Source organism: Nilaparvata lugens, chromosome 5 (genome assembly GCF_014356525.2).
Source record: "Nilaparvata lugens isolate BPH chromosome 5, ASM1435652v1, whole genome shotgun sequence".
Lineage (NCBI taxonomy): Eukaryota > Metazoa > Arthropoda > Insecta > Hemiptera > Delphacidae > Nilaparvata > Nilaparvata lugens.
In genome coordinates, this window is record NC_052508.1 from 74,772,581 (window position 1) to 74,788,052 (window position 15,472).

The 15,472-nt window shown below is 36.3% G+C and overlaps 1 protein-coding gene across 2 annotated transcripts; it reads right to left on the minus strand.

Annotated features, from left to right (window-relative positions):
* Nucleotides 1-3,080: 3,080 nt before the first annotated feature.
* On the minus strand, nucleotides 3,081-15,051 carry LOC120351524 (fibroblast growth factor receptor substrate 3-like). 2 transcript variants are annotated; one of them, XM_039429284.1, is made up of 5 exons: nucleotides 14,875-15,016; nucleotides 14,611-14,672; nucleotides 12,713-12,964; nucleotides 7,512-7,949; nucleotides 3,081-3,958 (listed from the first exon to the last, which is right to left on the minus strand). In XM_039429284.1, the coding sequence occupies exons 2-5, from the start codon at nucleotides 14,659-14,661 to the stop codon at nucleotides 3,218-3,220; spliced, it is 1,482 nt and encodes a 493-aa protein (XP_039285218.1). In that variant the 5' UTR covers nucleotides 14,662-14,672; nucleotides 14,875-15,016; the 3' UTR covers nucleotides 3,081-3,217. The 2 variants fall into 2 exon arrangements, with proteins under 2 accessions (XP_039285218.1, XP_039285217.1); XM_039429283.1 differs by having other exon boundaries at nucleotides 3,082-3,958; nucleotides 14,611-14,675; nucleotides 14,875-15,051.
* Between the last annotated feature and the right edge of the window lie 421 nt (nucleotides 15,052-15,472).

Here is a 15,472-nt window from a genome sequence, read left to right on the forward strand (position 1 = left end):
ATTCCTCTCCCAAATTTAGATAAGGTTACACATAGTCCAAGATTCAATTATTGATTCATACAATAAGAACATCATCAAAATGAAAGAGAGAGAAAAAATAAGGTAACCTTGTGCTATTCCTCTCCCAAATTTAGATAAGGTTACACATAGTCCAAGATTCAATTATTGATTCATACAATAAGAACATCATCAAAATGATAGGGAGAGAAAAAATAATGTAACCTTGTGCTATTCCTCTCCCAAATTTAGATAAGGTTACACATAGTCCAAGATTCAATTATTGATTCATACAATAAGTACATCATCAAAATGATAGGGAGAGAAAAAATAAGGTAACCTTGTGCTATTCCTCTCCCAAATTTAGATAAGGTTACACATAGTCCGAAATAGGTAAAGTCTTGTAGTTGTTCACTTCACAAAATTTTCAGCTCTCAATTACTATTTTCACAATTTTTGAATTTAGATGCTTCAAAACCAAACATAGAAGAAATATTTCACATTATTATCACTAAAATAGGCAATATTCACATATCAAAGAAATAATTTTGCAGGACCAAACTTGATATTTTGAAAGCATAAGCTGTCTTATCAGGGAGGCTTTCTATGATTGGTTCTCTTGAATTAATCACGGTTAAAGTTTAACCGGCTTTTGCGCAACCGGGCCTCAGCCTTCCTAGCGAGTATGAATTGTCTCATTAAAACTCGTGGGAATAATATTCTCACAGTAGCGGACACTTCAATGATTCTAATACAAGGGAATCCAGGTTTGAGGTCCAATTTCTAAGCGGCGACTGTACGACTGTATCCGCGCGGCTATTATAACCAAGCTGTATTAAACGGTTTTAGTCGACATTATAAAAACTATAATAATACACATTAATATAAATTAATTTTGACAATAAACAGTTATTATTATTATAGACTACAGCCTAGTCGTCGCTTAGGAGATGAACCTACAAGAGTGTACATTCATACTCAGTGATTAGTCCTACATTTTGAAGAATGTACAACTAAGGGGCCCGGTTGCACAAAAGCCGGTTAAATTTTAACCGTTATTAACTTTACGAGAACCAATCAGAAAAGGCGTTTTTGAAAAGCCGGCTCCTCTGATTGGTTCTCGTGGAATATTAATTACGGTTAAAATTTAACCGGCTTTTGTGCAACCGGCACTAAATATATTTAAGAAGGATTCCCATTTATCAGTGAACTGTGGAAATATAATTCCCATGAGCCACGAGTTCTGAAGGGGCTAGTCCCCCACTCAGCCCCCCCCCCCCCCGAGCGGGTATAATAATCCCATAAGAACTGATTGGAATTATATTTTCACTGTTCCCAGTCACTAGGCAAGAAAATGCCTAGCATGATCACAGAATACATACAGAATGGAAAGTCGGCTAGTATCCTGACGCCAAAATCCGCCATCTTGAAAGAAAGTTCAAAATTGTAACAGTAGCGGTAATTTTAATTTCTAACAAGATGACGCAGTCACGTGACGTGGTCTTGGTGCACTCAAGTCTTGGCGTCATTTAAATATACAGATAGAAAAGTTGGCTAGTATCTTGACGCCAAAATCCGCCATCTTGAAAGAAAGTTCAGCATTTTAACAGCAGCGGTAATTTTAATTTCTAACAAGATGGCGCAGTCACGTGACGTGGTCTTGGTGCACTCAAGTCTTGCGTCATGTAAAATGTACAGATAGAAAAGTTGGCTAGTATCTTGACGCCAATATCCTTCATCTTGAAAGAAAGTTCAAAATTGTAACAGCAGCGGTAATTTTAATTTCTAACAAGATGACGCACTCACGTGACGTGGTCTTGGTGCACTCAAGTCTTAGCGTCATGTAAAATGTACAGATAGAAAAGTTGGCTAGTATCCTGACGCCAAAATCCGTCATCTTGAAAGAAAGTTCAAAATTGTAACAGTAGCGGTAATTTTAATTATTTCTAACAAGATGACGCAGTCACGTGACGTGGTCTTGGTGCACTCAAGTCTTGGCGTCATGTAAAATGTACAGATAGAAAAGTTGGCTAGTATCTTGACGCCAAAATCCGCCATCTTGAAAGAAAGTTCAGCATTTCAACAGTAGCGATAATTTTAATTATTTCTAAAAAGATGACGCAGTCAAGTGACGTGGTCATCGTGCACTCAAGTCTTGGCGTCATGTAGAATGCATTGGTTAAAAATCAAATAACAAATTATACATTGGTTCTTCAAAACCAAAAATATAAGAAACCAAAACACCTGCAAGAAAAATCCTGTGCGCAGGTGAGAGTTGCTAATACAATTCGATACTCTATAATTATATAAATATTGATACTTTCAATTCTGTATGTATTCTGTGGCATGGTCTCGCTCTTAAGCTGTGTTTACACCAAAGTTATTAACAAAATGTTTATTTTCCGTCCTTATAGATTCTGTTAGATTGAACGGAACTTGACAAATACATAATATGTTCATCATGTGTATGATAAGTTATATTCAATCTAATAGAATAAGATAAGTTATGTTCAATCTAATAGAGAATCTATAAGGACGGAGGAATAAACATTTTGTTGATAACTTTGGTGTAAACGCAGCTTTAGACAACAACTTTACGTTTACCAGAGTCAACATTTTTTGTGTAGTTGAGAAGTTGATATTGTGGTAATTATTCATATTGAATGAAAAAGACTAAGAAATTGTCAAAAAACCACTGATTTATTGATAATTAGAAAGACCGGTTTCGGTTATTACACCATTGTCAATCTCTGCTAAACTAAAAATAGTTAGTTTAAAACTAAAAATTTTTAGTTTAGCAGAGATTGACAATGGTGTAATAACCGAAACCGGTCTTTCTAATTATCAATAAATCAGTGGTTTTTTGACAATTTCTCAATAGTTAGTTTAAAACTAAAAATTTTTAGTTTAGCAGAGATTGACAATGGTGTAATAACCGAAACGGTCTTTCTAATTATCAATAAATCAGTGGTTTTTTGACAATTTCTCAATAGTTAGTTTAAAACTAAAAATTTTTAGTTTAGCAGAGATTGACAATGGTGTAATAACCGAAACCGGTCTTTCTAATTATCAATAAATCAGTGGTTTTTTGACAATTTCTTAGTCTTTTTCATTCAAAGAGTCAACATTGATTGTTAAGTTAGCCGTGAACCCCTCAACTTAAACGGAATGCAGCAAACCAATACTACATTTTAAGGAAAAAAATAAAGTTACTTTTTTGTCATTCATTGAGCGACGCGCTGAGCCGATCCGTGAAACCGCGGGTGCTACGCGACAGTGACGCTTTACGCGACTCGCCTGTCGTTGAATCGCCTGAGGACTCGCCGCGATGTCGGTGCCGTGTGGGATCGAAGTCGGGGTCGTGTCGGGTCACACGACAGCCTTCCGACTCCTGTCCGACGCTCGGGTTGATTGAGTTGGACAGCGCGATCGTCTTGTCAAAGTCGATTGTCGCGTAGCGCTGCGCGGGTCGCGCGTCGTCCGTCGGCGCGGCTAGGGACACGGGCGACGGAGGCACGGGCTGATCCCGTTCCAAGTCCAGCACCGCGTAGTTCACCTGTCGGGACACCACTGACCTGTTGGCTAGGTTGGCCGGCAACACGAACGACTGTCGCGTCAGAGATCTCTCCATTCTCCTGACTCCGGCGCCGACCATCTCCAGGTCGGCACCCAACTCCAGGTTGGCATACTCGTGCAGATCCTCACTAACCGGCGGCCTCACTAACCTGTCGCTGTCGCCTGCACATGCTTGCAGCCTGTCGCTGCCCGGACACCTGTCGCCTGCACAGGCCACCGGTGGCGGTGACTGGAGGTTGTGCATGCCTGGCTTGATGTTGATGTAGAACGGCGTGCCACCATTGGCTGCTCCATCTTCACTGCCTCCGTCTGACGCAATCACACGGCACTCCTCCATTCGCGCCATCAGGTTAGTTTCGCTTGATATGCTGTACGTTGGTGATACCTGTATCAACATCAATAGTTCAGTTCATCTATTCCAAACGAATTTTCAAATCAAACAACAGAACAATAATAAAGCAAAATTTTCAAAACTATTCATTATTGTCATGATTAATTCACAAATTGATAGCATTTATTTTAAATATACTTTCCATTGTTTGCATAAAAATATTCTTTTCCTACAGATACCCTGAAAAGTGACCATTTGTGCACTGATTGCAGGCTGCAAAGAATCACTTTTCCGCACTAGTGCGCAAAGTGAGTACTTTGCGTACTCCAGATTTGCAGCATGACAACGCAAAATAGTTAGTAGGTTATATGGAGCACCAGTGCAGCAAAATCAAAATTAAGTTGGTAACAGTGAGTGGGCTGCTATAGTGAGCAGAGGTGCAACGAAGCATAACGCGCTAATTATTAAGTAGATATTATAACCAAGGACAACGACAGCACAGTGCCACCACAGCACCTACCACACAGCAGCCCCCCGCCATTCAAACACTACTACATTATTCAGGCAATTTTACCCATAATTACCCACTTTTCATATTCAATGGTAACTGTAGGAAAAATTTAATGTGAAATATGTGCGCAAAGTTCGTTTGCTGCACTCAAGAAACGATTCCGCCCTCGCCTACGGCTCGGGCGTAAACGTTTCTTTCGATGCAGCAAACTGTCACTTTGCGCACTAGTTGCACAAATAACTATTTTTAAATTATTAGCTAAAGATTTAGAAACAGTTAATAAGTCTCTACTCCTACTGGTGAACAAGTATCCTATTATATTAAGCGAGAAATTTCTGTATATATTCTTATATTTGGTTATATTATTTATTTATTTATATGGTTATTTATGTCCAACGGATCTCGAAAACGGCTCTAACGATTTTCACGAAATTTGGAACATAGTAGGTTAAAGATATAAAAATTAGATTGAACTAGGTATCATCCCTGAGAAAACTTGCTGAAGGACATGAAAAGGATAATAATTATTTATCCTTGGAAAAACACATGATATTTACTCCTCTGTTGATAACGGAAGATGGGAGTGCCTGTGTGGGAGAGAAACAGAATTATGTTCAGCTGTTAAACTATTTGCAATCAACCAGCTTATCTCACGAGAAAAATTATTTATAAATTTTAATCGACTTGCTCAAAATAATATGATTTGTTGACATGACATGGTATATCATTCTAAACTAGAGTATATCATGATTTTCAAATTCAATAATTATTTTACAGTTTCAAGTGATTAGTGAGTGTTATTTTGTTATTCAATTTGGTTTGTAAGGCCCGCAGCAAAGTAGACACACGCTAATCCACGAAAAGCAACCCACGCCGTGGGATGTTTTGTAAACCATTTCTAGGCTTTTCCATCTGTGTAATCATAGCCACCTCTAATACCTCTATTAGAGATGGCTATGGTGTAATACAATTGTCAGCTAATTGATTATGAATAATTCTATAGTAATGGTTTACAAAATATCCCACGGCTTGGGTTGCTTTTCGTGGATTAGCGTGGGTCTACTTTGCGGCGGGCCGAAACAATCTAAATTAGAACTTTTCTGCTTTCAAATGTTTGGACTGAAAATTGTACCTGAATTCAAGTGTATGGAACATAAACTACTTTTTGGACTATTTATAGTGTATTAATCAAAATTCGAGGAAGAAACAGTTTTGGGCTGTGCCTGTTAGCCCTTCCCCAATCATTTTGAAGAATTGTGTTCTGTTTATCAATAAATAAATAACGAGCAAAGCTCGGTGCCCCGATATTATGATACAAACCAACACCATAATTTAAGTACAAGAAATAGACATAGACTTAAAATTCCACAATATAGACATTCCAATCTCAGAGGTACTGGCACTTCATGTCAATAAAATTATTTAACACCACTCCAGACAAATTAAAGTTACTAGCATTCACTCAATAAAAAAAAATATATATGTATTAGTTAATGAATGTTTGTACACAGTAATTTATTTATTTTCTATAAACTGGGAACCATTTCTCTTATGATATAATGAGTAGCTTGTGATCTATGTTTTACATGACTTGTTAATTTAATTTTTGTATTTTTAAGACTGACTAATGAATAATAGTGATTTAAAAAGGATGTGTTTTGACAAATTCTATGTATTTTTTGTAAATATTGAATGACTAATAAAATTCATTCAATTCTAATAAAATACAGAATACAATAACACGTTTCATGGTGGGGTCAACATCAACAGTTCAGTTCAGTTCATCTACTCCAAACAAATTTTCAAAATCAAACTACATAACAATAATAACACAAATGGTTTCGAAATGTTCATAATCAATTTTATTGTACCAATTCCTACTCTAGAACATGGTACGTCATAGTGGAGTAGGTCAATACAGGAAACACTAAACATGTAGAGGACACATTATAAGAAATTTCTGAAACTAACTATTGTATGTAATTGTAATCTGATTTCGAGCAAATGGGTTTCTGCTCAATTAAGAGAGAACTCAGAAAAACCTATTTACTTTGAATGATCCACCAGTGAGAGTAGTGTTAAGTTTTTATATATTATTCCGGATGGCAAATTATCATGGCCTCATATCAATTATATTAGTTCTAAACTGTCTCGAGTGGTATATCTACTGAGAAATTTGAAGAATCATGTTCCCAGGTCAGCATACTTTGCTTTTTTCATAATATCATATCCTATGTTGTGGGGTAATAGTAGACTACCTTCAGAAGAAGGTTGTCAGGATACCAACAGATTCCGATAGATTGGCTCACTGTAGACCCCTGTTTGTAGAATTGGAAATTTTCACTATAATCAACCTTTATAATTTTTTAAAAAAGTTATTCAATTTACTAAAAATAACTTTTAGTTGAGTTATTTTTGGTAAATTGAATAACTTTTTCAAAAATTGATATTTTTGTTTTACTAGATCAACAATACCAAGAAGACTCTATCCTCTAAATCTCATGGATTTAGCTCTTACCGAATTTGCAATGTTCTGTCCCAAAAATTAATCTTTAGGCGCTCATATCACACAAAAAGTAATGATCAGAAAAAAAAAATTTCCTGAGGAATCTTTTTCATTTTGATAGCTTGATGATATACAAATCTCAATATGTCAAATTTCATGAAAATCTATTACCGCGTTTCGCCGTAAATGCGCAACATATAAACATTTAAACATTAAGAGAAATGCCAAACCGACGACTTGAATCTTAGACCTCACTTCGCTTGGTCAACAAGGTATTCTTAGTTTTTCTCTCCCAATCTGTGCTTCATTGTAAAAAAGAATAAATGAAGAATATTTGTGTTTTTATTTCATCATTATAGAACTTAGCTAAATCTTGAGCTCGGAAACCGGCCCTAAAACATCACAATATTGGAATGTGAAACATTTATAATTACATCTTGTATTTCTCTTGTAATTTCCTGAGGAAACTTTTTCATTTTGATAGCTTGATGCTTGATAGCTTGACACATCGAAAAACTTTGAAAAATATCACGAGTAGAAAGTTCATTTTTAGCCTTTGCACAGCCTTAATGTAACGGAGATAACCTAACCTGTACAACGGTGGTGCGTTCATAGCTGGTGTGCGATTGTGTGAACATGAGAGGCGCCGGCTGGTTGTCTCTACGGAGCGTGGGTGCAGCCTCGCTTGGCACGGCCAGCGCCAGACTCGCGCTGTTACTGCTGAAGGAGCGGCTCAGCTGGCGACAGTGTTGCCGGGTCGTCGCCGCCGCCGCTGGCAGGTCACCGTTCACATAGGGCGGTGAGGACGGCAACACCGCAGAGGCGGGACTGAGCGGCCCGTTGCTGGCCACACTGTTGTGTCGTAGCTGTGTCGTTTCCTGTCGCAGCGGTGTCGTTTCGGGTCGCAGCGGTGTCGGCTCCATGTATTCGCTGCCGCTGCCGCAGCTGACCGGCCTCTGGTGCTGGTGTGACAGCTGCGTGCCACTCAGTTCACGCGAGATCGCGTCTTCGGTCGTGCTGTTACGCATCTACAAACAAATTAAATAATTGTACTCAAAAATATACAAGATGTAATTATGAATGTTTTTCATTCCAATATTGTAATGTAAAACACCTATAGTGTTTCAATATCAGAGAGAAGGGTGGTGCAGATTTTAAGAAAGAATTGAAAAATATTCAATTTCAATCAACCCATATTGTATACAAGACTTCCTCAACTGATTACTGTGAATTATTATCTATATTGTGACACTATTTATATTGTATGAATGCAATGATAAATAAAGAACTATTTGATAGTGAGGTCCACGTTATAATGGCAGTATTTGATTAGCAATGGTATTGCTATCCTTGTTTATCATTCAAAAAAACGGATAGCGCTATTTGCTTATTATACAAAAAATATGTGGAGGCAAAGAGGTAAAAAATCCAAAATTGCCTCCTTAACACAAGTTACACAATACAAATGTTATAAAGATATATGAACTAAGAATGCTATCTCTTTCTCGATTGCTCTGTTGCCAGATCGTCTTTTGACAATTAGAATTAATAATTAATTTCTAAGTTACAAATTAGAATTGATAACAAAATATTCCATCTTAATTATGAAAATTCATTATTGAAAAATATAATCTCTTCCTTAATAAAATATAATTGATAATGAGAACGAACAGTTACTGGTAAACGAGAATGAATATTACATCAATAAACCTGTATCAGCTACCGTCTATAGCAGGCATTGACAAGACAGAGGATCGGCAACGTTGTTCTCCTATCTTTTTCCACGGTCATTATAACTTGGACCTCACTATAATAAGGTAAGGTTAGGTTAAAATCCTTGTACAAATTGATAATAAAACATATAATTATATGAATTATGTATTTGCTCAATAGATGAAATTCTTCGCTCCAATGGTCTAGTGGATAGAGTGCTTGCGTAGCAGCAGAGAGATCCGGGTTCAAACCCTATCATTACCAAAAGTTTTTAACCAGATCACTCCCGTTTTATCGGATGGGCACGTTAAACTGTCGGTCCCGGCTGAAGTATGACAGTCGTATGGCCCATTGACGGCTTAAATTATATATTCAGGCGGTGGGACCTTCCCGCAAGGGACTCCCCACCAACAAAAGCCATACGAATTTACTTTTTACTTTTTTCGCTCCAATGGGTGCCACTTGTAGGTGTAGTATCTCAAATATTTATTTCAAATACATGTGCTTTTTAGGTGATGTTCATACATTATAACTAGACAATTTGAAATCTCACAGTGAAGAGGCATTCCCGCTCCAAATTGGTTATTCAGATATTAAGAAAAATCTACACAACTCATGGAATAACCCAGAAATAAGTGTAATATCTCATTAATCATTGAATGAATAATTTTTTACAAGATTTCAGTTAAGAGGTAAAGCATAGTCTGGGTTTGTTCAATGTGACCGGTCTGTAAAGATGAGCATCAATTAAGGTTTTCTCAAAATCTACTAAAAAGAAGGCATGCGTTTGAGGGTTGCATTGAGTGCTATAGATATAAGTAAAGAACTTTAATAATAATCTTTTCAACACAATATAATATCAACAAAGCCCTAACTAACTATAGTCTAAGAAATTGATTGTAATATTTATATTTTATTGGAAAGTTTGACAGTAATTTTGGCCTACTAGATACCTCATGTAATTATTAATTATTATTAAACGAAAATCCCAATTAAATGCTGTAAATCATCCCGAAGACTTCTGCTACTGCGAATATTGACAACATTCTCAGGGTGACTTACAGCATCTATTTGGATTTTCATTTAATAATAATTATTCTTACTATCGTATTTTAATATAACTTTAAAGTGAAAAACACTCACATTCTTTGGTGTGGCGACCATCTTTTCGTGCTGGTGTTGCACATTTTCAAGCCAAACAGAAACTTGAGTTGAAAATGTGCAACACCAGCACGAAACGGTCGTCGCCACACCAAAGAATGTGACTGTTTTTCACTTTAAAGTTATATTAAAATACAAAAGTAGTAATACTAGTGGAAACAAGATGGATAACCAACAACGAATAATTATTAATTAATTAGCATTTGAATAATTGCAATATCTCAGTAATTTCCATCTGTAATTACATGTATACGAAAAGAGGTGAGCATGATATTAAAAACAGTTTTAGCAGGTTTTGAAACTGTTTTATGGAAAGTAGACACAACTAGAAGAAATTTGACTCCAAACTCTCAACCAGATGAATCCAAAAAGCTAACTCACCGTATGGCTCCCAGGAGAGGGTGTTAGGGGCCTAACAGAATCAAGAAGATGCTGTAAAGTGTAAAATAAAAATAGTTTATGAAATTTCAAGTACTCCGGCAAAATGTTTGTGTAAAAAAATGAGATATTTTCACAAATATTTGTGAGAAAAAAGTGTGAATTTTGTACAAGGAATTGGGTTATACCATAGAGAAACAATAGCGTAAGTAGATATCCCTTGGTATAGGGAATTTATGTCGCAACTTTTACTGTTATCTCAAGCCGATTACTGTCGATTATTGTCGAATTTTACTGTTTTGACCAGGTAAGAGTGTATGAGCGGCACAGTATGAGAGACTACCAGCGTCATAAGCTTCACAGGAAACTGTGAATCCACTACGTGGACTATCAGCTTGAGATAACAGTAAAAGTTGCGACATAAACGCTCTATACCATGGGATATCTACTTATACTATTGTTTCTATATATCTGTATACTATTGATATCTATATACTATTGTTTCTCTATGGTTATACATAATCGGAAAAATAGAATAAGTAGATATCCTATGATGTACGGTGTTTTTATTCCAAATTTCACTGTTGACTCAAGCCGATAGTCCTATAGTCCGAGAGATATTACATTTTGCACGGCTCTTTCTCCAAGACAGAGAGGCCCGATACTCTTTCCTTCACTAATCACTCCCACTACCTAACAGCATTCTACCTACTTTTGTGTCAGCATCTAAGCAGCATGCTTACTCCTCTCCACTTCTCTGTCCATACTACAACTGTGGAAGGATAAATTGGTTCTCCCTCTTCATGTTAAAAGTAATATCTCGCAGACTATAGTAGTTATTTTTCGTGGAGTTATGTGACACTGATAGTCTCTCGTATTTTGCCAATCTTACCCTGCCAAATCAGTAATAATAATATAAAGTAGTAGACAATTAATAATCAGCTTGAAATTTGGAACATAAACACCGTACATCATAGGATATCTTCTTATTCTATTTTCCCGATTATGTATAACCATAGAGAAACAATAGTATATAGATATCAATATATATAGATACCTTAGGATATCTACTTAACTTATACTGTTTTCTCTAGACTCTGAAACCCTCCCGTATAACTAAATGTATTTGACGAAAAACAGAAATGCACACCTGTATAATATGCGACTGGAGGAGATTGAATGGTCGAAACAGGTGCTTGATGAAATAAGATCTTGACGAACTGAGACCCTCCCGTAAAATCCTATGTAGTTTAATCCGATATGACAGTAGTAGACAGTAATCGGCTTGAGTTAACAAAAAATTGCTTGAAATTTAGAACATATACGACACATATCCATGGGATATCTGTTTATAACGAGTGACCCAGAATAACGGGAACTTTTAAAAACGCCTTAAAACAAAAGTTAGAAGGGCAAAAGTGATTTTATTTGAACTAATGTGAAGTTCAAGACTTGCCATTTAAGAATTATTAATAACATCTATCACTTTTTGACAATTACTTCATTAAGATGGCTTCCTCCTGCACGAATAGACTCTTGAAGTCTGTGTTGAGATTCCTGCAACATTTCAGCTGGGATATTGTTAATTTCATTTTGAATTGCCTGTTATGATTCAACCACAGTTATTTGTCAAGTTGTGAAAACGTTTGATTTGAGATTGGTCCACAAACAGAAAATCGCAGATGGACAGATCATGGGGCCAGGAAACGCAACCTAATCGTAAGATTACACGGTTACCAAACAATAGGGTTGACTGGGGTGATTGTGAACAGTTTTTACAAGTTTGAAACCTTTTGAGTTGTATAACATTTATTTGAGGCCTGAAAAATTTGATTTTTTATAGAGTGATATTCAATTCTTTCTCTTTATTTTCGACTGGTCAAACATGAAAACTACAACAATTGAAGTTCATTGAAATGCTATTCAAAACTACCCTACTTATCACCCCTTTAGATCCGGGGTAATTGTGAACAAATATCTTAGTTGTATCAAGTCATATAGACACCATTCTTTGTGAAACATTATGTATAATCATAGCCTATCGATGGACATACATATGATCCATCTGAATTTGTGTTCACAATTACCCCAAAATAGTATTTACAATTACCTCACATGAAGTATGAGTGAAAATGAGTAATCTAGAGTGATCTAGAATGTCTGGTAGTAGTCTGATTAGGAAGGTGAATGAAAAAGCAACACTACTCACTCGCACAGTTGCCATTGAATGCCGTGCAGAGTGAATTTCGCACACAATTTCAACAATAATCTTGAATTAATCAAGAGTGTATTCGTTCAGGAGGAAGACATATTAAAGAAGTAATTGTCAAAAAGTAATAGATGTCATTAATAATTCTTTAATGGCAAGCCTTGAACTTCACATTAGTTTGAATAAAATCATTTTTGCTCTTCCCACTTTTTTCTATGGCGTTTTTAAAGGTTCCATTTATTCTGGGTCACACGGTACTATGTTTCCTCTATGCTGAGACCCTGAAGTCCTCCCTTATAACGGCATTTGATGAGAAACATAAATGCACACCTGTATATGCGACTGGAGCAGATTGAAGAGTTCCTCAGCGCGCCGACAGCGGAACGCGTAGACACCCGGCCCGGTGCGACAGCGTCGTCCCGACTCGAAGCTGAAGATGTCGGCGTCGAAACCGTAGCGACGCAGCGATCGTAGCGGCCAGCGTACCGGCGACCTCTGTCGCTGGTAGACTATCAGGTCCGTGTCTGTCACCTCCAGTTGACCGTCGTGCAGTTTTTGGCCTTCCTCGTCCACGTTTACCACCTTATCAACAAAGATAATTCATTCATTCATACAATAAGTACATTATCGAAATGATAGGGAGAGTAAAAATAAGGTAATTCTTAAGTCTGTTTTTCAGTCACTAGTAGAGTTAGGCTCAACTCACACTCACGCGACTCAGGATGAGAAGAGACTCGACTCTAGTCGAGAGCATGTGTTTTCAAATGGTGACAGTCGCGGAGACTAGAGTCGACTGGTCTGAGTGTCACCATTTGGAAGCACATGCTCTCGACTAGAGTTGAGTCTCTTCTCTACCTGAGTCGCGTAAGTGTGAGATGAGCCTTAGTGACATACTAACTCTACCGAGCTAACTCTACTCTACTAGCTCGAGACTGTTTTCATTAGCATAGTAGTGTAGAGTAGAGTGAGAAACGGTGGTGGGGGAAGGCATGTGGTGAAGTACTATCCCACTCTACTCTACTAAAAACTAGTCCTCTACGATGAACGTTTTCATTGGGAGAGTTCACAAGATAGTTGGTACTTGCCCAGGGAACTCTACCACTAGCTCTACTAATGAAAACCATGCTTAATCTTTTCCACTGGAAATTTTTTGTTTAAATTGTATTTGAAGCCTGAGAATTGGGAATCGAAAATTAAACTTTTCATAGATTGGGCTTTCCCCTGGAATTTTTACAGATATGGGACTTGTGGCAGTTGATAGAGCTTATCAATGACTTTCTTAGGTATGAATTTGATCAAAATCGTTGGAGCCGTTTTCGATAAAATCGCGAAATGCCCTGTTTTTGACAACATTTTAGCCGCAATCTTGAATTGCATTTGATCGAAATTGTTCGTGTCGGATCCTTATAGTGTAAGGACATAATCAGACACGTTCAGTCACAATACTTCATATAGTTGCTTATGAAGACTTGTCTAATATTACAATGATTATTCAGTATGTGTTGCGTCATAAGCAACTATCTGTGTCTGATCATGTATTGTCTTGACTAACTGGTGTGTGTGCCTAACCTTACACATAGGCCTACCGGTTTCAGCTATATTATATAAAAGACAGTGGCAAGGCAGAGAATCGGCAAAGCTGTTCTATTTTTCTCCACTGCTGAAATAACGTGGGCCTAACTGTAGTTAATGAGTTAGTACCAAGCAATGTTTTTGATAAATATAATTGGGATTAAAATTATTTCTAGAACTCTCTTGAATCTGATATTGCTTTAATAAGCTATATTAACAAATCTTTATTTTCCCTTCTTATAGATTCTATTAGATTGAACATAACTTATCATACACATGATGTGCATATGTGTTTGTCAAGCTCCACTTAATTTAAAAGAATCTATAAGGACGGAAAAATAAACATTTTGTTAATAGGCCTAACTTAATCCTTATAGATTCTATTAGATTGAACATAACTTATCATACACATGATGCACATATATGTTTGTCAAGCTCCGTTTAATCTAATAGAATCTATAAGGACGGAAAAATAAACATTTTTTAAATAACTTTGGTGTAAACACGCAGCTTAAGTATCTGTGATTGTGAATCACATGAGAAATCATTGGCATCCAGAGAAATTACTATCATTTATTACAAAAATTCAAAGGGTTTCAAGATGATGATAAACCGTCAAAAACTAAATGACATTAAGATTATATTAATTACCGTACCTGAAATATAGTAGGATGGTTATCAGTATGCTTGCTGCAGACACATCCCATTTTCCTGCATTCTGCTGCAAAATAAAACTAAAATAAATTAATATGAACTAGCAACAACAAATATTTGTAAAATTCTAATCAATTAATAATATTTCAAAAACAAAGATTACATTAATCTGAACTGTTAGTGTTGATAATTTCAAGGTTGCTGAGTAAAAGATCTTTAAAATACAGAATAAATACATTGAATTAGATGATGATAAATGTTCATACCTGTGCTGATTAGTCAGTGGAACGTTGGAGTCATCATTGAAGAATATAATTTGAGATTTAGATTTTAAAAATCATGAAATAAAAAGTGATAGAGCTTTATTCGTTTATCATAAAGTGCTAGGCAGACTCATACTCTAGACTGTACACTATCCAAAATCCACAAACCTCTACCGCTGCATCTATATTACGTTGTTAGGTGCTTAGGTCAAGAATAGTAGTATCGTAATTCGTGGAAACAAACAGAGAGATTGTGAAAGTCGATTTTATAATCATTGTTTGCATTGCAAATAGTGATAAGAGAGATAATGGAAAGAACATGTGTGTTGCAGTATTCTCGAACTTTGAACACAGTCGACTAGTGATGATGAAATAATACAGATAAAAGTTTGATTACGGATTAGGTACGAGGCTGTAGCCTATATCATATATAAATTAGTGGTTTACCAAATAATAAATAGTAAAATAGTGTAACTTACGTCATTTATTATTAAATTTTTAGACAATCAAGCGCATAACTTGATTGACTCTTCATTCTTCGCTGTTACTTCATCTCTTTATGTCAATGTTTTTAAAAGATTATAGGTTATGTTACATTTAT

What these genes read in the sequence shown, in the direction of transcription:
- LOC120351524 (XM_039429284.1), bottom strand. Translation starts at nt 14,661, where the DNA reads ATGGGATGTGTCTGCAGCAAGCATACTGATAACCATCCTACTATATTT. An exon ending in ACCATCCTACTATATTTCAG is followed by an intron (nt 12,965 to 14,610) that starts GTACGGTAATTA and finishes TTTGTTGATAAG; the next exon opens with GTGGTAAACGTGGACGAGGA. An exon ending in AACGCACCACCGTTGTACAG is followed by an intron (nt 3,959 to 7,511) that starts GTTAGGTTATCT and finishes ATGTTGATACAG; the next exon opens with GTATCACCAACGTACAGCAT.